Source organism: Nerophis ophidion, linkage group LG17 (genome assembly GCF_033978795.1).
Source record: "Nerophis ophidion isolate RoL-2023_Sa linkage group LG17, RoL_Noph_v1.0, whole genome shotgun sequence".
NCBI classification, from domain to species: Eukaryota; Metazoa; Chordata; class Actinopteri; order Syngnathiformes; family Syngnathidae; genus Nerophis; species Nerophis ophidion.
The window spans coordinates 48603281-48624683 of NC_084627.1; the positions used below are offsets into that span (position 1 = coordinate 48603281).

The 21403-nt window shown below is 44.5% G+C and overlaps 1 protein-coding gene across 2 annotated transcripts in view; it reads left to right on the forward strand.

Moving 5' to 3' along the window:
- Positions 1–4470: 4470 nt before the first annotated feature.
- LOC133536506 (leucine-rich repeat transmembrane neuronal protein 4) overlaps positions 4471–21403 on the forward strand; it is a 268946-nt gene continuing 252013 nt past the window's right edge. For both annotated transcript variants that reach the window (XM_061877087.1, XM_061877088.1), the window contains exon 1: positions 4471–5183. In XM_061877087.1, the coding sequence (XP_061733071.1) occupies positions 5180–5183 (4 nt within the window). In that variant the 5' untranslated portion in view covers positions 4471–5179. The remainder of the gene's footprint in view (positions 5184–21403) is intronic.

A 21403-nucleotide genomic window follows, 5' to 3' on the forward strand; every position in this document is an offset into this window, starting at 1 on the left:
AACATAAAACGGCTTCAAAGACACACTGTGTGAGGCACCTGTTCTCCCGCCTCCTGGTGGTAGAGGGCGCCAGTGATCATTCTTGCGACTACTCAGCTGCAGAAGAAGTGACAACAAGCAGCAAGAGTGAGCAGCATGTGTTTATTTTTTCCTCTCCCCTGCACTTTTAACATGGAGGATTACATATCTAAAATAAAACAGTTTTCTAAACTGGACTTTCAATCGAAGCAGGAGGTAATAAAGGAAGATCTCCATTAAGACAGAGAGACTTTTAAAACTGAAGAACGATAAGGAAAACTTCTCTAAACAAGTTATTGATTTTTTTGATCAGAAGGAGCTGCGCATGGACTTCATTTATAAGTAAAGGTAAGACCATAATAACGTTTTTTTTTATTAAATGTGCTTTTTTGTGTGCTACTGTTTGTTTGTGTAAAGAATGCTGGTATGAGCTTTTAAACATAACCTGTTAACTGCTGCCAATCAAATGGTGAATAAGATACTCTTTAGGGTTCATATATTTGTAAATCTGACTGTGATGAAGTCAGTGCCTCACCAGCCATGAACCTCACCGCACGTCACTGCTAAGTGCTCTATTTTACAAGGCCGGGTTAAGTGATTAGGACCATCATTTGGATGGGTGGCTAAATACTTTTGGCAATATGGTGTATTATCAAAGGCTGCAAAATCCACTGGAGGTATGAAAAAAAAAAAAACTCCCAGCATCCATGTCTTTAAAGGCCTACTGAAAGCCACTACTAGCGACCACGCAGTCTGATAGTTTATATATCAATGAGGAAATAATAACATTGCAACACATGCCAATACGGCCTTTTAGTTGACTAAAAATCACGCATTATTCCACAGTATTATAGACATCTGTGTTGCTGATTATTTTGCAATTTGTTCAATTAATAATGGAGACGTCAAAGAAGAAAGCTGTAGGTGGGAAGCGGTGTATTGTGGCCGGCTGTAGCAACACAAACACAGCTGGTGTTTCATTGTTTACATTCCCAAAAGATGTGGATGAAGCTTTGTATGGAACAGAGCGGTCAAGCGAACATAGTTCCCTACCAAATGTCAACCGGCAGGTTTCGGTGAGAAAATGGTGGTAATAAGTCGGCTCTTACCGTAGACATGAGCGGAAAGTTTGCGTCGTTCTCCTGCAGCTGTGGAATCTCTTGCCTCCTCCACCGACCGTCTGATGCTAACTCCGTGGAGGGAAAAATAAAATCTCAGCCCTGGCTCCCTTCGCCTCGTCGAGAAACATGGCTTCCCTCTTCCCTCGGAGACACTGGTGGTCACCACACCCGTGGCCACACCCCTCCGACTTTCATGTACGATTATATGATCTCACTAAAACACTAGTATCACAATAAGCAGATAAGGGATTTTCCAGATGTATTCTAGTAAATGTGTCTAATAACATCTGAAGTGAAGTGAATTATATTTATATAGCGCTTTTTCTCTAGTGACTCAAAGAGCTTTACATAGTGAAACCCAACATCTAAGTTACATTCAAACCAGTGTGGGTGGCACTGGGAGCAGGTGGGTAAAGTGTCTTGCCCAAGGACACAACGGCAGTGACTAGGATGGCTGAAGCGGGAATCGAACCTGCAACCCTCAAGTTGCTTGCACGGCCGCTCTACCAACCGAGCTAAACCGCCCCTGAATCCCTCCCACTGCCCTCGTCTTTTTTTTTCTAGTCCTTGACTCTCACTTTCCTCATCCACGAATCTTTCATCCTCGCTCAAATTAATGGGGAAATCGTCGCTTTCTCGGTCCGAATCGCTCTCGCTGCTGGTGGCCATGATTGTAAACAATAATCAGATGTGAGGAGCTCCACAACCCGTGACGTCACGCGCACATCGTCTGCTACTTCCGGTACAGGCAAGTCTTTTTTATTAGCGACCAAAAATTGCGAACTTTATTGTGGATGTTCTCTACTAAATCCTTTCAGCAAAAACATGGCAATATCGTGAAATGATCAAGTATGACACATAGAATGGACCTGCCATCCCCGTTTAACGGGGAACATTATCACAATTTCTGAAGGGTTGAAACCAAAAAAAATCAGTTTCCAGTGGCTTATTTTATTTTTCGAAGTTTTTCTCAAAATTTTACCCATCACGCAATATCCCAAAAAATGGCTTCAAAGTGCCTGATCGTTATATCCACCCGACTATTGTCCTTTGACGTCACTGCGTGAAGCCACCAAAAACAAACATGGCGGATAGCACATAAAGGTATAGCATAGTAGCTCGGATTCAGACTAGGATTTCAGCGCCGTAAGCGATTCAACGGATTTACGCATGTATTGAAACGGATGGTTGGAATGTGGAGGCAGGTAGCGAAAACGAAATTAAAGAAGAAACAAGAGCTTTTGAGCCGTATCGCGAACCGTGTACAAACGAACCCGACGAAACAACACGACAGACAGTGGCACGGGAGGAAGCGAGGACGAAATCGGCGATCGACTTCTAACCAACGATTGGTATGTGTTTGTTTGGCATTAAATGTGGGTGGAAGGAAAGGCAAGGTGCAAATATAGCTACAAATGAGGCATAATGCTGCAATATGTACATACAGCTAGCCTAAATAGCATGTTAGCATCGATTAGCTTGCAGTCATGCCGTGACCAAATATGTCTGATTAGCACACTCCACACAAGTCAATAACACCAACAAAACTCACTTTTGTGATTTCGTTGACTTTATGTCTGGAAATGCATCTGTTTGAGTGTCGCAGGATATCCGCACATTCTTGCCATCTCTGTCGCAGCATAGCTGTCGTCGGTAAAGTCTGCGGAACAAACGAGGGACTTTCGCATCTTTTGACCGGTGGTGCAACTTGAATCTGTCTCTGTTGGTGTTGTTACACACTCCGACAACACACCCACCAGGCATGATGTCTCCAAGGTACCGGAAAACAGTCGAAACAACGTAAAATAACAGAGCTGATTTGACTTGGCGTGTGTAATGTGTTTGAGAAAACGGTGGGTCGCTTCACGATGTGACGTCACGAGTGAAAGGTCATCGCTCCGACAAGGGAAAAATGGAAAAGCTTTTAAATCGCCAAATTCACCCTTTTAGAGTTCGGAAATCGGTTAAAAAAAACATATGGTCTTTTTTCTGCATCATCAGAAAACGGGGGCGGCATAGCTCGGTTGGTAGAGCGGCCGTGCCAGCAACTTGAGGGTTGCAAATTCGATTCCCGCTTCCGCCATCCTAGTCACTGCCGTTGTGTTCTTGGGCAAGACACTTTACCCACCTGCTCCCAGTGCCACCCACACTGGTTTAGATGTAACTTAGATATTAGGTTTCACTTTGTAAAGTGCTTTGAGTCACTAGAGAAAAGCGCTATATAAATAGAATTTACTACTACTACTTACATAATACATGTCTCTCTTTTCGAAAAGCAAAATGTAAAAAATGTTTTTAAAAATGCAGCACCGGATTATAAGGGGCACTGTCAAGGAGGGGGGTCACACCTTACTGCAAGGTTTGTTCCCCCGGCATGCAAATGAATCACTCTGGACAGGACTTGAACAAAAACTCAAAGAGGTACAAAAAAATGGATAACATGGCGAAGGAACAAGGTGCCGATCGCACTTCTAGCTAAATACTTAGCATGGACTAGAAGACAAGAGACGTGACAAGAGCATGAAGCAAACACTAGAGAAAAGCGCTATATAAGTATAATTCACTTCACATCAAGGTATATATTGACGCTTACATAGGTCTGGTGATAATGTTCCCCTTTAAATAAGAACATCTCATTTAAGTAGGCCTTTAATTTTTTTAGCGGCTCCAGACAGATTTGTTTTTGTATTTTTGGTCCAATTTGGCTCTTTCAACATTTTGGGTTGCCTACCCCTGCATTAGAGGGATAAAAAAAAAAAAAAAAACTCCCAGCAAACCATGTCTTTAATCTGTTTGCATATGTTTGATTTGTTCCCCCGGGATGCAAATGAATCACTCTGGACAGGACTTGAACACAAACTCAAAGAAGTACAAAAAATGGATAACATGGTGAAGGAACAAGGTGCCGATCGCACTTGTAGCTGAATACTTAGCATGGACTAGAAGACAAGAGACGTGACAAGAGCATGAAGCAAACACTAGAAAAAAGCGCTATATAAATATAACTCACTTCACATCAAGGCATATATTGACGCTTACATATGTCTGGTGATAATGTTCCCCTTTAAATAAGAAAATCTCATTTAAGTAGGCCTTTAATTTTTTTAGCGGCTCCAGACAGATTTGTTTTTGTATTTTTGGTCCAATTTGGCTCTTTCAACATCTTGGGTTGCCTACCCCTGTATTAGAGGGATGAAAGAAAAAAAAACTCCCAGCAAACCATATCTTTAATCTGTTTGCATATGTTTGATTTTCATGTGTGTGTGTGTTTGAGAGTGTGTGTGTGTGTGTGTGGCATTTTTTGAAGACTGTCTGTGAGGGGTTTGAATCCGCTTCCCACGGACGCGCTGGCGGGTCGCACCGCCGCCAGAAGAGGGCATTCGGATCCCGTCTGATTAAAAAAAAAAAAAATCCAAGTGGCTGGGGCATGCAGACGCGCGCGTTAACGCCGAACTTGCAGCGGATATTTGGATATCGGAGTATTTCCCCCCAGTTTTTTGCCGTTTACTCCCGGAAAAGCGACGCGTTCCTCGGCCGCTGCGGTGCGCGCCACGCGTGGTGCGGACTGAGTATCCCCCCCACCCCCCCTCTTTTTTGGTGTGTAGACGCCAGCGAGCTGCTGGGGAAGATGCATCTAAATGCTGCTTTCTTGCAGGGGGAACATCGCATCCTGCCGAGGTAAACTTCTTCCCTGACGGGGTCTTTTTTTTGTAGGTCTTGGCTCTTGACGCGCGTTGATGGCGCACTCGGAGGAGACTGCGCCTGCCGCAGCGGGGGGTTCTCTGGGGCGCCAACTTGGGTGTTTTTGCAGCAAAAACCAGGACGGGGAGTTTTGAAATATCATCGAATTAAAAAAAAAAAAAATCCTCCTGGAAGTGCTCGGCTCGACGGGAGCGATTGAAGCCGGACTAGAGGAGAGGAAACCGGGGGGGAGGGCAGGTGCGCTTGTGGATTAGGACGGTACCTGTCCGTGGACATGTCTACCAGGATCCTGTGAAATTACAGAAAACCTGTAGGTTGGACTGAACAGATCTGCAGAGATGGGTGAGTTTTTTGTCATATTTCCACCTTGTGCATGTTTCAATCACGATGCATCCTAAAGAAGAATGATCAATGCATTTTTGACCACAGACTTCATCCGTCATTTTTTGCAAACCCGTGCATTATTATTTATTTTTTGTCCTGTCCAGCTTCTCAGGCAAATATTATTACCTGTACAAATTAATAAAAAAAAAAAAGAGAGAAGTGCAGGATACTTCTCTTGTTGCCTTATTTGTGTTTGACTTTATTAAATGGGTTTATATTATGATTTGGTGCAGCCGGGCCGGAGCAGGAAAGGGATGGAAAGAGAGAGAAAAAAAAAAGGGGGGGGGGGGGGGGGGAGAAATGACATCAACAAGAACAGCAAACACAACAACAACAACAATATAACAACATCAACAAATAGGATGTGTACAAATATGATGGGAAAAGTGATAGCAAAGAAGCAGTTAATAAATAATCATATTCGAAATGACAATCTGCGATGAGGTGGCGACTTGTCCGGGGTGTACGCCGCCTTCCGCCCGATTGTAGCTGAGATAGGCGCCAAAAAGGGAATAAGCGGTAGAAAATGGATGGATGGATGGAAATGACAATGAAGATTATTGCACTACAAATATCAACATAAATAACACTATTGATAATGATTAATAACAATAATGACGAATGCAACACTACATATATGCAATGATAACTTGAAATATTATCTTATTTTTATTATATATATATATATATTAATCAATCAATGTTTATTTATACAGCCCTAAATCACAAGCGTCTCAAAGGGCTGCACAAACCACAACGACGTCCTCAGTAGAGCCCAGACAAGGGCAAGGAAAAACTCACCCCAGTGGTGTAGGTGACAGTGACTATGAGAAACCTTGGAGAGGACCGCATATGTGGGCAATGGAGAAGTGTGGGATAGTTCTTTTGTTGCCGTATTTGTGTTTGACTTTATTAAATGGGTTTATATTATGATTTGGTGCAGCCGGGCCGGAGCAGGAAGGGGATGGAAAGAGAGAGAGAGAGAAAAAAAGAGGGGGGGGGGCAGAGAGATGACATCAACAAAAACAATATATCAATCAATCAATGTTTATTTATATAGCCCTAAATCACCAGCGTCTCAAAGGGCTGCACAAACCACAACAACATCCTCGGTAGGGCTCATATAAGGGCAAGGAAAAACTCACACCCAGTGGAAAGTCGGTGACAGTGACAATGATGACTATGAGAAACCTTGGAGAGGACCGCAAATGTGGGCAACTAACATGATATTGTGAAAGTCCAATCCGCAGTGGATCTAACATAACCATAACCGCTTTTTGGAATGCTTACAATATCGACAAATAGTATGCGAACAATTACGACGGTAAAAGTGATAGCAAAGAAGCAGTTAATAAATAATCATACCGAAATAACAATGAACATTATTGCACTACAAATACCAACATAAATTGTCACGCGGTGCTCGCATCGTGGTGGTAGTTATGTCACCCCAAGATGCAAGAGGACCAGATCGGACGAGAATTACAGGTAAGAGCTTGGTTTAATACAAAAATAAAATAACACCGGTACAAAAGGGCAAAAGAAAGTGTGTGCCTACGCACCGGAAGCTAAGCTAAACTAGCATGGAGTCAGAGAGTCCAAAAGATTTAAGAGACAAGATTTAAGAAATACCAACGGGAGTTTTGCTTACAGCAAACAAAAGATCTAGGAAGAACTGAGGTAGAAGGCAGGCTTAAATAATGGCAGCAATCAGAAATCTGGTGTGCGTCAAAAACAAGTAGCAGGTGGAACGAACATGAAACCATGGTAACGGAACAAACAAGGAAGAGCAAAATTAGGGATCGGAAGAGTCCAAAATCAAGCAGAAAACCCAAAAAGGCTCAAAACCCAAAATAAAATATGATCCGGGTGGTGGATCATAACAATAATAGCACTATTTGTAATAATTAATAACATTAATGACAAATGCAACAATACATATATGTGAAGTGAATTATATTTATATAGCGCTTTTCTCTAGTGACTCAAAGCGCTTTACATAGTGAGACCCAATATCTAAGTTACATTTAAACCAGTGATGGGTGGCACTGGGAGCAGGTGGGTAAAGTGTCTTGCCCAAGGACACAACGGCAGTGACTAGGATGTCGGAAGCGGGAATCGAACCTGCAACCCTCAAGTTGCTGGCACGGCCACTCTACCGACCGAGCTACGCCGCCCCATATGCAATGATAACTTGAAATATTATATTATTTTTATTATATGTATATATATCATGTATTATTATTATATTATATTGTTTTATATTGGTTTTATATGTATTTATTTATTATTATTATTATTTTTTTTTATTCAGTCATTGGTGGAGCTATTTGAATGTTGTTTTTAATATTGTTGTGCAACACTTTGGAAACATTTTGCTGTTTAAATGTGCTATAACATGGGCGTCAAACTCTGGCCCGCGGGCCAAATTTGGCCCGCCGTGTAATTTCACTTGGCCCTTTAGGCAATATCAAATGAACATTAGAGCTGGCCCGCCGCTGTAACACCGCATTCACCGCTAACACTCTTACTTGCCAACCCTCCCGATTTTCCAGGGAGACTCCCGAAGTTCAGTGCCCCCCTCCCGAATTTCATCCCGGACAACAATATTTGGGGTGGGCTTTAAAGGCACTGCCTTTGGTGTTCTCTACAACCTGTCTCCACGTCCGCTTTTCCTCTATAGAAACAGCGTCACATAATACATGCGGCTTACACACACACACAAGTGAATGAAGGCATACTTGGTCAACAGCCATACAGGTCACACTGAGGGTGGCCGTATAAACAACTTTAACACTGTTACAAATATGCGCCACACTGTGAACCCACACCAAACAAGAATGACACATTTGGGGAGAACATCTGCCCCGTAACCCAACATAAACACAACAGAACAAATACCCAGAACACCTTGCAGCCCCCCCGCTATCACCAAACCCTGTCCACCTCAACCCCACCGCCGAAAAGAGGCATTCATCCATCCATTTTCTACCGCTTATTCCCTTTTGGGGTCGTGGGGGGCGCTGGCGCCTATCTCAGCTACAATCGGGCGGAAGGCGGGGTACACCCTGGACAAGTCGCCACCTCATCGCAGGGCCAACACAGATAGACAGACAACATTCACACTCACATTCACACACTAGGGACCATTTAGTGTTGCCAATCAACCTATCCCCAGGTGCATGTCTTTGGAGGTGGGAGGGGCCTATCCCCAGGTGCATGTCTTTGGAAGTGGGAGGGGCCTATCCCCAGGTGCATGTCTTTGGAGGTGGGAGGGGCCTATCCCCAGGTGCATGTCTTTGGAGGTGGGAGGGGCCTATCCCCAGGTGCATGTCTTTGGAGGTGGGAGGGGCCTATCCCCAGGTGCATGTCTTTGGAGGTGGGAGGGGCCTATCCCCAGGTGCATGTCTTTGGAGGTGGGAGGGGCCTATCCCCAGGTGCATGTCTTTGGAGGTGGGAGGAGCCTATCCCCAGTTGCATGTCTTTGGAGGTGGGAGGGGCCTATCTCTAACTGCATGTCTTTGGAGGTGGGAGGGGCCTATCCCCAGGTGCATGTCTTTGGAGGTGGGAGGGGCCTATCCCCAGGTGCATGTCTTTGGAGGTGGGAGGGGCCTATCCCCAGGTGCATGTCTTTGGAGGTGGGAGGGGCCTATCCCCAGCTGCATGTCTTTGGAGGTGGGAGGGGCCTATCTCCAAGTGCATGTCTTTGGAGGTGGGAGGGGCCTATTTCCAAGTGCATGTCTTTGGAGGTGGGAAGGGCCTATCCCCAGGTACATGTCTTTGGAGGTGGGAGGGGCCTATCTCCAAGTGCATGTCTTTGGAGGTGGGAGGGGCCTATTCCCAGGTGCATGTCTTTGGAGGTGGGAGGGGCCTATTTCCAAGTGCATGTCTTTGGAGGTGGGAGGGGCCTATCCCCAGGTGCATGTCTTTGAGTACCCGGAGGGAACCCACGCATTCACGGGGAGAACATGCAAACTCCACACAGAAAGATCCCGAGCCCGGATTTGAACCCAGGACTGCAGGACCTTCGTATTGTGAGGCAGACGCACACAAAAAAAAAAGGGGTGGATAATGTGATAGGAACACACATCCCAACAAAAACCACCCAGTCGGAGTGCGTTGGTGAAGCCAAACTTTATTCATTTCATCGCAGGCGCTGTCATGCATTCACATAATCAAGGAACGCTCGCTGGAGTGTTGCATGAATAAAAAAAAAAAAGTGTGTGAAAATAGATGAATAGTTGCATAACTGGTTTGTTGGTGTGTGCGTGCAAGTAGACATTATTGGCAGTAATAATACACGCCCAGCCGTACCGATGATCAAGTTGGCTGGTGTTGCCACGCCATTACTTGCAAGGCGGCGTGATATATTGACCCGGAGTGGGGTTGCAAGGCGCATCAATAGCAGCTAGAGCCGCACATGAAGCTGCACGCTGCAGCTGGAGGAACTCGAGATGCGATTTACGAGCGGAGGAACAGCAAAGTCCTATAGGGGGAATCATGGCGAGCCCGGGCTTTTTCTTCTCCCCCTCGGTTTAATAGCAGACGCTCTCGCTGGTGCAGTGAAGTTTGCAGCAGCAACCTATGCTGCAAAACATATTCAATTAAATGCACTCCAAAGACAAGATATTTGATGTTCAAACTCATAAACTGTTTTTTTTTTGTTCAAATAATAATTAACTTAGAATTTCATGGCTGCAAGACGTGCCAAAGTAGTTGGGAAAGGGCATGTTCACCACTGTGTTACATCACCTTTTCTTTTAACAACGCTCAATAAACGTTTGGGAACTGAGGAAACTAATTGTTGTAGCTTTGGATGTTACGCCGGTTCGGCATCGTGGTACCGGGTTCGATTCCCTCGAGGATGTGTCAAACAAAGAACACAACAAAGGGAGGATCTCACAAATTTTATGAACAAAAAGTAAGCTCTGAACAAAAACACTGGAGCTAATAAAAAGGGAAACAAAAGACGTTAGCGTGAAAGCTAGGAAATATAAAGAACTAAGACTTGGCACGATGGCACAAAGAGTAAAAACAAAGATGGTTAGCATGAGAGCTAAAGATGACAATAAAGTGGCTTAGCTAATGAGCTAGCGAGAAAAAACATACCTGACGCAAATTAGAGTCCCAGGCAGAAGAATGAAAAGAGGAAGGCTTATAAAGGGAAGGTAATTAGCAGAGAACAGGTGTGCAGGAACCGGGAGTAACAGCTGAAACTAATACGTAACCATGGTGATGGACTAAACGGGAAATAAACAGATCAAACTGAGAATGAGAGCAAAGATGGAAAAAGAAACAATAATATGTGGAGATTTGAGTCACGGATCCAACATTGAAAGTGGAATTCTTTCCCATTCTTGTTTTATGTAGAGCTTCAGTCATTCAACAGTCCGGGGTCTCCGCTGTCCTATTTTCCGCTTCATAATGCGCCACACATTTTCCATGCAGGCGGGCCAGGAAAGTACCCGCACTCTTTTTTTTACGAAGCTACACTGTTGTAACACGTGCTGAACGTGGCTTGGCATCGTCTTGCTGAAATAAGCAGGGGCGTCCATGAAAAGATGGCGCTTAGATGGCAGCATATGTTGTTCCAAAACCTGTATGTACCTTTCAGCATTAATGGTGCCTTCACAGATGTGTAAGTTACCCATGCCTTGGGCACTAATGCACCCCCATACCATCACACATGCTGGCTTTTCAACTTTGCGTCGATAACAGTCTGGATGGTTCGCTTCCCCTTTGGTCCGGATGACACAATGTCGAATATTACCAAAAAACAATTTGAAATGTGGACTCGTCAGACCACAGAACACTTTTCCACTTTGCATCAGTCCATCTTAGATGATCTCGGGCCCAGAGAAGCCGGCGGCGTTTCTGGATGTTGTTGATAAATGGCTTTCGCTTTGTATAGTAGAGCTTTAACTTGCACTTACAGATGTAGCCACAAACTGTATTTAGTGACAGTGGTTTTCTGAAGTGTTCCTGAGCCCATGTGGTGATATCCTTTAGAGATTGATGTCGGTTTTTGATACGTCTGAGGGATGGAAGGTCACGGTCATTCAATGTTGGTTTCCGGCCATGCCGCTTACGTGGAGTGATTTCTCCGGATTCTCTGAACCTTTTGATGATATTATGGAGCGTAGATGTTGAAATCCCTAAATTTCTTGCAATTGCACTTTGAGAAAGGTTGTTCTTAAACTGTTTGACTATTTGCTCACGCAGTTGTGGACAAAGGGGTGTACCTCGCCCCATCCTTTCTTGTGAAAGACTGAGCATTTTTTTGGGAAGCTGTTTTTATACCCAATCATGGCACCCACCTGTTCCCAATTAGCCTGCACACCTGTGGGATGTTCCAAATAAGTGTTTGATGAGCATCCCTCAACTTTATTAGATTCTATAGTGATTATTTGCAAAAAAAAACAATGTTTATGAGTTTGAACATGAAATATGTTGTCTTTGTAGCATATTCAACTGAATATGGGTTGAAAAGGATTTGCAAATCATTGTATTCTGTTTATATTTACATCTAACACTATTTCTCAGCTCATATGGAAACGGGGTTTGTACTTGATGATTACATGTTGCATCTGACTGAGATGTTCTTCATTAACAACAAGCGACACACTCAGGCTTCATGGTCTGTGTCATCTTGAGACCTGCTTTGCTAGAAGAGAGGCGACACTGAAGGGATTGTAGAAATGAAAAAAAAAAAAACAAGTACAAAATGACCCAAATCACATCCCACACATCTTTCACCTGATTCAAATTCTTAGTTCGCCGTATCCTTTGTGGGAAAATGAATAAAACAACTACTTAAATAAGTATTCCCAACCTTGGCTCCGGCCACTTTGGTCCCCAACTATGGGCAATAGATGACCTTCTGATGGCCCCTCAGCATCCAGAAGGTTCTTGAAATGTCAGGTGGAGCAGGTAGGGGGGGGGGTCACAGTGCCCCTTAAGAATATATTAGCATATTTTGAAAGCCGGTGTTTTTTTATTCATGCCAACTTATTTCTGTGCTAGTGGCATCGCATTAAGCACATTACTTAACTTTTAGATAAAACAACCTCGATGTCCCCAAAAGGTTCTTTCATTTAAGGACGACGATATTGTTTACACACATGTTAGTTAGTTAAAGTAAAAGACCTACTGAAATGAGATGATCTTATTTAAACGGGGATAGCAGGTCCATTCTATGTGTCATACTTCATCATTTCGCCATATTGCCATATTTTTGCTGAAAGGATTTAGTAAAAAACATCGACAATAAAGTTTGCAACTTTTGGTGGCTAATAAAGACTTGCCTGTACCGGAAGTAGCAGACGATGTGCGCGTGACGTCACGGGTTGTGGAGCTCCTCACATCTGAACATTGTTTACAATCATGGCCACCAGCAGCAAGAGCGATTCGGACCGAGAAAGCCACAATTTTCCCATTAATTTGAGCAAGGTAGAAAAATCTGTGGATGAGGAAAGTTAGAGTGAAAGACTAGAAGAAAAAAAAAGACTATACAGTGGGATCGATTCAGATGTTATTAGACAAATTTACTAGGATAATTCTGGAAAATCCCTTATCTGCTTATTGTGTTACTAGTGTTTTAGTGAGATTATATGGTCATACCTGTACAACCTGAAGGTCGGCCCTGCACCTTTCTTCTACACCTGTCGATGGGTGGTGGTGATGCCCGTCTCTGCCTTTCACAAGGGACCCTCTTCGAAACACGATCTTTCGAAATGATCGCTGCATAATACACTTTACTTTGTGTGTGTGGTCCAATCCAACCGTGTTCGCTTGACCGCTCTGTTCCATAGTAAAGCTTCATCGTCATCTTCCGGGAATGTAAACAATGAAACACCGGCTGTGGAAGCATTTAAGTCTCACCTTAAAACTCATCTGTATACTCTAGCCTTTAAATAGACCTCCTTTTTAGACCAGTTGATCTGCCGCTTCTTTTCTTTCTCCTATGTCCCCCCCTCCCTTGTGGAGGGGGTCCGGTCCGATGACCATGGATGAAGTACTGGCTGTCCAGAGTCGAGACCCAGGATGGACCGCTCGTCGGGACCCAGGATGGACCCGCTCGCCTGTGTATCGGTTGGGGACATCTCTACGCTGCTGATCCGCCTCCACTTGAGATGGTTTCCTGTGGACGGGACTCTCGCTGCTGTCTTGGATCCGCTTTGAACTGAACTCTCGCGGCTGTGTTGGAGCCACTATGGATTGAACTTTCACAGTATCATGTTAGACCCGCTCGACATCCATTGCTTTCGGTCCCCTAGAAGGGGTGGGGGTTGCCCACATCTGAGGTCCTCTCCAAGGTTTCTCATAGTCAGCATTGTCACTGGCGTCCCACTGGATGTGAATTCTCCCTGCCCACTGGGTGTGAGTTTTCCTTGCCCTTTTGTGGGTTCTTCCGAGGATATTGTAGTCGTAATGATTTGTGCAGTCCTTTGAGACATTTGTGATTTGGGGCTATATAAATAAACATTGATTGATTGATTGACTGTGTTTGTGTTGCTAAAGGCGGCCGAAATACACCGCTTCCCACCTACAGCTTTCTTCTTTGATGTCTCCATTATTCATTAAAAAAAATTGCAAAAGATTCAGCAACACAGATGTCCAGAATACTGTGGGGTTATTTGATGAAAGCAGACGGCTTATAGCTGTGAACGGTGCTGGAACAAAATGTCCTCTACAATGCGTGACGTCACACGCAGGTGTCATCATACCGCAACGTTTTAGCATGATATTTCCACGCAAAATTTCCATCCATCCATTTTCTACCGCTTATTCCCTTTTGGGGTTGCGGGGGGCGCTGGCGCCTATCTCAGCTACAATCGGGCGGAAGGCGGGGTACACCCTGGACAAGTCGCCACCTCATCGCAGGGCCAACACAGATAGACAGACAACATTCACACACTAGGGCCAATTTAGTGTTGCCAATCAACCTATCCCCAGGTGCATGTCTTTGGAAGTGGGAGGAAGCCGGAGTACCCGGAGGGAACCCACGCATTCACGGGGAGAACATGCAAACTCCACACAGAAAGATCCCGAGCCTGGATTTGAACCCAGGACTGCAGGACCTTCGTATTGTGAGGCAGACGCACTAACCCCTCTGCCACCGTGAAGCCCGCAAAATTGCAATTTATTAAACTACAAAGGCCGTATTGGCATGTGTTGCAATGTTAATATTTCATCATAGATATATAAACTATCAGACTGCGTGGTCGCTAGTAGTGGGTCTCAGCAGGCCTTTAAGTTTTTAATGTTTTCTGCTGGGAATTTTTCAATGAAAGAAAATGTGCCCGGGCTCAGAAAAGGTTGAAAACCACCACCATAAGTCGACTCGATACGAGCTTTCAGAGGCATGACAAGATCAGCTCTGTGCTCGCCTCTTTGTACCGGCTGCCAGTCCAATTAAGAATTGATTTTCATGATTATTTTGTTAACCTCTAAAGCATATAACAGATGTTCTTTGATGCAAACCGCATATTAGATCTTAGACGATGTCTAGTCCTGCCCTCTGCAGGTCTAGGATTGAGCCTGTCTGGTCATTTCTGGGTCAGATGCTAAACAAAAAAATGCTTACAATACATTTATAGTATGCCCTAGGGCAGGGGTAGGGAACCTATGGCTCTAGAGCCAGATGTGGCTCTTTTGATGGCTGCATCTGGCTCTCGGATAAATCTGAGCTGACATTGCTTAACACGATAAATAATGAATAATTCCACTTGTTATCACAGTGTTAAAAATAATGTTCAAAATATAAAACATTCTCATGCATTTTTAAGCCATCCATCCTTTTTCTACCGCACCTGTTCAAGAAGTTGCGTTAATGGTAAGAACTTATTTATTTATTATTGGTTAGTGTTGGGCTTGCCCCCCTGGGGGTTCTTTAGACCACCAAGCACCGACATGAGAGCCTGTTTCAGGGTTACATTATTGTTTTATTTTTCAATTAGTCTCTCAGTTGCTTTCCAGCAATTGTATTTTTCTCTTTCGTTTTCGCTCGCGCTCTGGCTCCAGCCCCAACCCCGTCTATCCTCCTGGCTGCTGCTTATAACAGAGCGACAGGTGATTAGATAACAAGGCCCAGGTTGGCCGTCTACGCACCTGTCGCTGATTTCAAGGCCGGTCCTGGCACACCCCAGTTCACTGCAGGCCCACAGGCCACGCCCCCTCCACAGTTAGCTTCAGAATAACAATGTTATTACAAAGAATAAGAGACCTATTATACTCTAGAAATGTTGGTCTTACTTAAAAATGCAAGCGTTTAGTTGTGTTCAGGGTTAAAAAAAATATTATATGGCTCTTACAGAAATACATTTTAAAATATTTGGCTTATTGGCTCTCTCAGCCAAAAAGGTTCCCGACCCCTGCTCTAGCCTGATTCAGCCATTCCTTTACCACTTATGACGTGTTTTTGGGGTTATTGTTCTGTTGGAACACCCAATCCTCATTTTTCATTGTCCCATTTAGTCTCTGTAAAGCACCAGTTCCATTGGCAGCAAAACAGGCCCAGATCATATTACTACCACCACCATGCTTGAGGGTAGGTGTGATGTTGCTGGGATTAAAGGTCTCACTTTCTATCCTCCAGACATATTGCTGGGTATTGTGGCCAAACAGATCAATTTTTGTTTCATCTAACATCACATGGACAAAGATAATCAATCAATGTTTATTTATATAGCCCTAAATCACAAATGTCTCAAAGGACTGCACAAATCATTACGACTACGACATCCTCGGAATAACCTACATAAGGGCACGGAAAACTCACACCCAATGGGACGCCGGTGACAATGATGGCTATGAGAAACCTTGGAGAGGACCTCAGATGTGGGCAACCCCCCCCCTCTAGGGGACCGAAAGCAATGGATGTCGAGCGGGTCTAACATGATACTGTGAAAGTTCAATCCATAGTGGCTCCAACACAGCCGCGAGAGTTCAGTTCAAAGCGGATCCAAGATAGCAGCGAGAGTCCCGTCCACAGGAAACCATCTCAAGCGGAGTCGGATCATCAGCGTAGAGATGTCCCCAACCGATACACAGGCGAGCGGTCCATCCTGGGTCTCGACTCTGGACAGCCAGTACTTCATCCATGGTCATCGGACCGGACCCCCTCTACAAAGGGATGGGGGGACATAGGAGAAAAAAGAAAAGAAGCGGCAGATCAACTGGTCTAAAAAGGAGGTCTATTTAAAGGCTAGAGTATACAGATGAGTTTTAAGGTGAGACTTAAATGCTTCTACTGAGGTAGCATCTCGAACTGTTACCGGGAGGGCATTCCAGAGTACTGGAGCCCTTCTGGAGGAAAGTTCTGTGGTGAACAATTCAACCAGAAACTTGTGGATGGCTACCAAAAGCACCTTATTGCAGTGACTCTTGCCAAGGGACGTGTAAGCAAATATTAACATTGCTGTATGTATACTTTTGACCCAGCACATTTTCTCACATTTTCAGTAGAGCCATAATAAATCCATAATAAACCCCAACTTCACAACTGTTTTTTTGTGACCAACAAGTATGTGCTCCAATCACTTTAGCACAAAAAAACAAGACTTGTAGAAATGAGTGGAAACTCAAGACAGCCATGACGTCACGTTCTTTACAAGTGTATGTAAACTTTTGACCACGACTGTAAATAGAAAAGGTTTGACATGAAAAGATGCACACTGTCATCCTCAAACATGAACTTTAAAATCATCCGAATTTCTCTGACATTTGCTCGCAAACCAGTTGTTTTGACATGCTTGTCAAACACAATAAAACCTCAGACAAGAAACGGCCGTGAAAAACACTGCTTCCTTTCAGTCACTTTTCTTTACTTCCACGTCTTCTTGAAACTCTCCAAATAGTGATTGACAAGCCGTCGTGGGTCGACCGAATATGACTCTGTGTGCGAACCGTGTCTCGGCGTACAAACGCTTCCTCCCACGTTTCTCCGTCATCTTTGTTGTAGCCGTGTAGCGTGCAAGGACGAGAGTGGAAGAAGTGTGAAAAATGGAGCTAACTCTTTTAATGACATTCAGACTTTACTTCGATCAAAAACAATCCGTGGCTCACTAGTGCAATAACAACGTGTCCCGTGAAAAAAACGTCCGACCGGAGCTCTCTAATAACTAAAGTTCCTTGGGTGAATAATGTTAACTCACTAAACTGTTAAGTTTTAGCGCTTCCATAACGAGATATAAGTTAGAACTTTACACTACTTTATATTTGACATACTGAATGCCCCATAACCAGAAGATAGTGAAAAAGCAGAAGCCTAACGTCACAGAATACAGTGGCGGACTTGCGCAAATTTGATTGATGGATGGGAATAAGCGGTAGAAAATGGATGGATGGATGGATATAATAGAAATAGCAACAGCGGAGGATGAATGCCACATAAAAAGAAGATGCTTATAAACTACGGCAAGTGTGGCCAGGTGCCAACCAGCCGCAGCTGAGGGGACACAGCACTCAGGGAGAAAGACAGGAAAACAACAAAATAAGAGCGCTGACAGGAAACACTACACACACATGCAGAGGAAAAAAAACTAAAACATAGTCAAACTGTCAGGGACAAGCCTGACACTTGCAGCACTAACTCTTCCGGGACGCTACGATATACACGCCCCACCCCCACCTCAACCTCCTCATGCTCCCTCAGGGAGAGCGTGTCCCAAATTCCAAGCTGCTGTTTTCAGGCATGTTTAAAAAAAAATAATGCACTTTGTGACTTCAATAATAAATATGGCAGTGCCATGTTGGCATTTTTTTTCCATGACTTGAGTTGATTTATTTTGGAAAACCTTGTTACATTGTTTAATGCATCCAGCGGCGGCATCACAACAAAATTAGGCATAATAATGTGTTCATTCCACCACTGTATATATCGGCATCGGTTGATATCAGAATCGGTAATCAAGAGTTGGACAATATCGGATATCGGCAAGAAAAATAAAGCCATTATCAGACACCTCTACTTTCAACATTTTGGGTTGCCCACCCCTGAACTACGGCATGGGTGTCAAACTCTGGCCCGTGGGCCAAATTTGGCTCGCCGCTTAATTTAATTTGGCCCTTCAGCCAATATCAAATCAACATTAGAGCTGGCCCGCCGGTAACAAAACATTCACCGCTAATACTCATACTTGCCAACCCTCCCAATTTTCCCGGGAAACTCCCCAAGTTTAGTGCCTTTCCCGAAAATCTCCCTGGGCAACCATTCTCCCGATTTCCACCCGGACAACAATATTGGGAACGTCCTCTTTTCCTCCATATAAACAGCATGCTGGCCAAGGCACATAATATATGCGGCTTTCACACACACATACTTGTTCAACAGCCATACAGGTCACACAGAGGGTGGCCCTATAGACAACTTTAACATTGTTACAAATATGCGCCACACTGTGAACCCACATCAAACAACACACGCACCGTAACACAACATAAACACAACAGAAGAAATACCAAGAACCCCATGCAGCACTAACTATTCCGGAATGCTACAATATACACCCCCCGCTACCACCAAACCCCGCCCACCTAATTTTATTTTATTTTCGAATGGTCATGAGCTTTGGGTCATGACCGAAAGGATAAGATCACGGGTACAAGCGGCCGAAATGAGTTTCCTCCGCCGTTTGGCGGGGCTCTCCCTTAGAGATAGGGTGAGAAGCTCTGCCATCCGGGAGGAACTCAAAGTAAAGCCGCTGCTCCTTCACATCGAGAGGAGCCAGATGAGGTGGTTCGGGCATCTGGTCAGGATGCCACCCGAACGCCTCCCTAGGGAGGTGTTTAGGGCACGTCCAACCGGTAGGAGGCCACGGGGAAGACCCAGGACACGTTGGGAAGACTATGTCTCCCGGCTGGCCTGGGAACGCCTCGGGATCCCCCGGGAAGAGCTAGACGAAGTGGCTGGGGAGAGGGAAGTCTGGGTTTCCCTGCTTAGGCTGTTGCCCCCGCGACCCGACCTCGGATAAGCGGAAGATGATGGATGGATGATGGATGGAATTTATTAGCCTGCGGAAAAAAGTTAATGTTGATACTTACCTCAGAAGGCTACAAAAAGAAAAGAGGCATTCATTTTTTTTTAATTACGTTTTATTTAATATACCATTGATGTTTTTTCGTTTGTTTTTTGAAAGTTGATTTTGCACTATTATGTTATATAAGCTCTGCCTGATCCATGGGAGAAAGCCGGAGAACACGGAGGGAACCCACGCAGTCACGGGGAGAACATGCACACTCCACACAGAAAGATCCCGAGCCCGGGATTGAATCCAGGACTACTCAGGACGCACTAACCCCTGTATCACCGTGCTGCCCTATTTAAGCCTTGCTTGTTCAATATTCCTTGCAAAACTTGTTTGGGTCCCCTATTAAAAGGTTAATTTGTTCAACCTTGGCCCACGGCTTTGTTCAGTTTTAAATTTTGGCCCACTCTGTATTTGAGTTTGACACCCCTGAACGAACTACAAAGGCGGACCCAAGCCTTCGGCAACACTTTTTTGACTTATTTTTGAAGTGAAGTGAAGTGAATTATATTTATATAGCGCTTTTCTCTAGTGACTCATAGCGCTTTACATAGTGAAACCCAATATCTAAGTTACATTTAAAGCAGTGTGGGTGGCACTGGGAGCAGGTGGGTAAAGTGTCTTGCCCAAGGACACAACGGCAGTGACTAGGTTGGCAGAAGCGGGAATTGAACCTGCAACCCTCAAGTTGCTGGCACGGCCACTCTACCAACCGAGCTAAACCGCCTTTTACTGCATTTTCTAGTAATGGGCGGACAATCCTCTGCATGCTTTACAACTCTAAAATACTCTTAACTTTAGACTTTTGTCTGTTTACTCTGAAGACAAAATCTCATTCTGTCGTTTCATGCGTCATCTTTGGCGGTTTAGCTCGGTTGGTAGAGTGCCCGTGCCAGCAACTTGAGGGTTGCAGGTTCGATTCCCGCTTCCGCCATCCTAGTCACTGCCGTTGTGTCCTTGGGCAAGACACTTTACCCACCTGCTCCCAGTGCCACCCACACTGGTTTAAAATGTAACTTAGATATTGGGTTTCACTATGTAAAGTGCTTTGAATCACTAGAGAAAAGCGCTATATAAATATAATTCACTTCACTTCACGTCTTCAGGGGCTACTGTGCTTCCAGGAAATGAGCCATGTCGCCTAAAATTTATTAATAAACAATGTTTTTTTGCTAATTAAAAAAATTAAACGCTGGTGCTAACCGTTCTGAATTTTACCACGGTTTATAATTATACTGTTTACCGTTACATCCGATACTAGTAAACGTTAAAAACGAACAAGAAAAAAATGCTCCAACGACAAAAGCTTACCATTAGCTGTTCAAATTTGAGACCTGGGGTGGACCACTACTCTGTGCCTCAGTCGGGGACGTCTCTGCGCTTCTGACTTGTGTCCATTCAAGATGATCCCCTGCTGGCCCCACTAAGGACTGGACTCTTACGGTATTAACTAGATCCACTTGACATCCATTGTACCGGTCACCCAGGAGGGGGTCCCCACATCTGCGGTCCGCTCCGAGGTTTCTAATTGTGCCCACTGGGTTGAGTTTTTTCTTGCCCTGATGTGGGATCTGAGCCCAGGATGTCGTTGTGGCTTGTGCAGCCCTTTGAGACACTCCTGATTAAGGGTTATATCAATAAACTTTTGACTGATTGATTGGTTACTGTGGCGTAGGTCGGTAAGGGTGAGCAAATGAGATGCTCCTGTCTTCCCTGTATGCCTTGTTGTCATAAACCTTCCTTGAGCTAACAGTTTTTGCGACTTTTTGAGGTTTAGAGGAAAACTTTACACGCCGATTGTCCTGGAAACTTACCGCAGGGAAGGGGAAAAAAAACATCGCAAATCCAACCTTATCAGCCACCAGAATCGCCAGCATTGACTGTCTTTGATAGTCTGCTGCTAAAGGAGCTGCGTCAAAGTTAGCCACAGAGAACGTCCCAGGACGTCTTTGAAAAGTGCCAATAGCTTGCCAGACACGACCCGAGGGCTAAACCGATCTGGGATTTCATCTCGGAAATTATGTCACTACTATTTGTTACGGATAATCTCATTCTGTCTGTAGGTACTCATAACCGGGATTAGTCACAGCTAGTTTTTTATATTTGATAAGTGTACCAGCCATTCTTCGGCTTATCCGAGGTCAGGGTTGT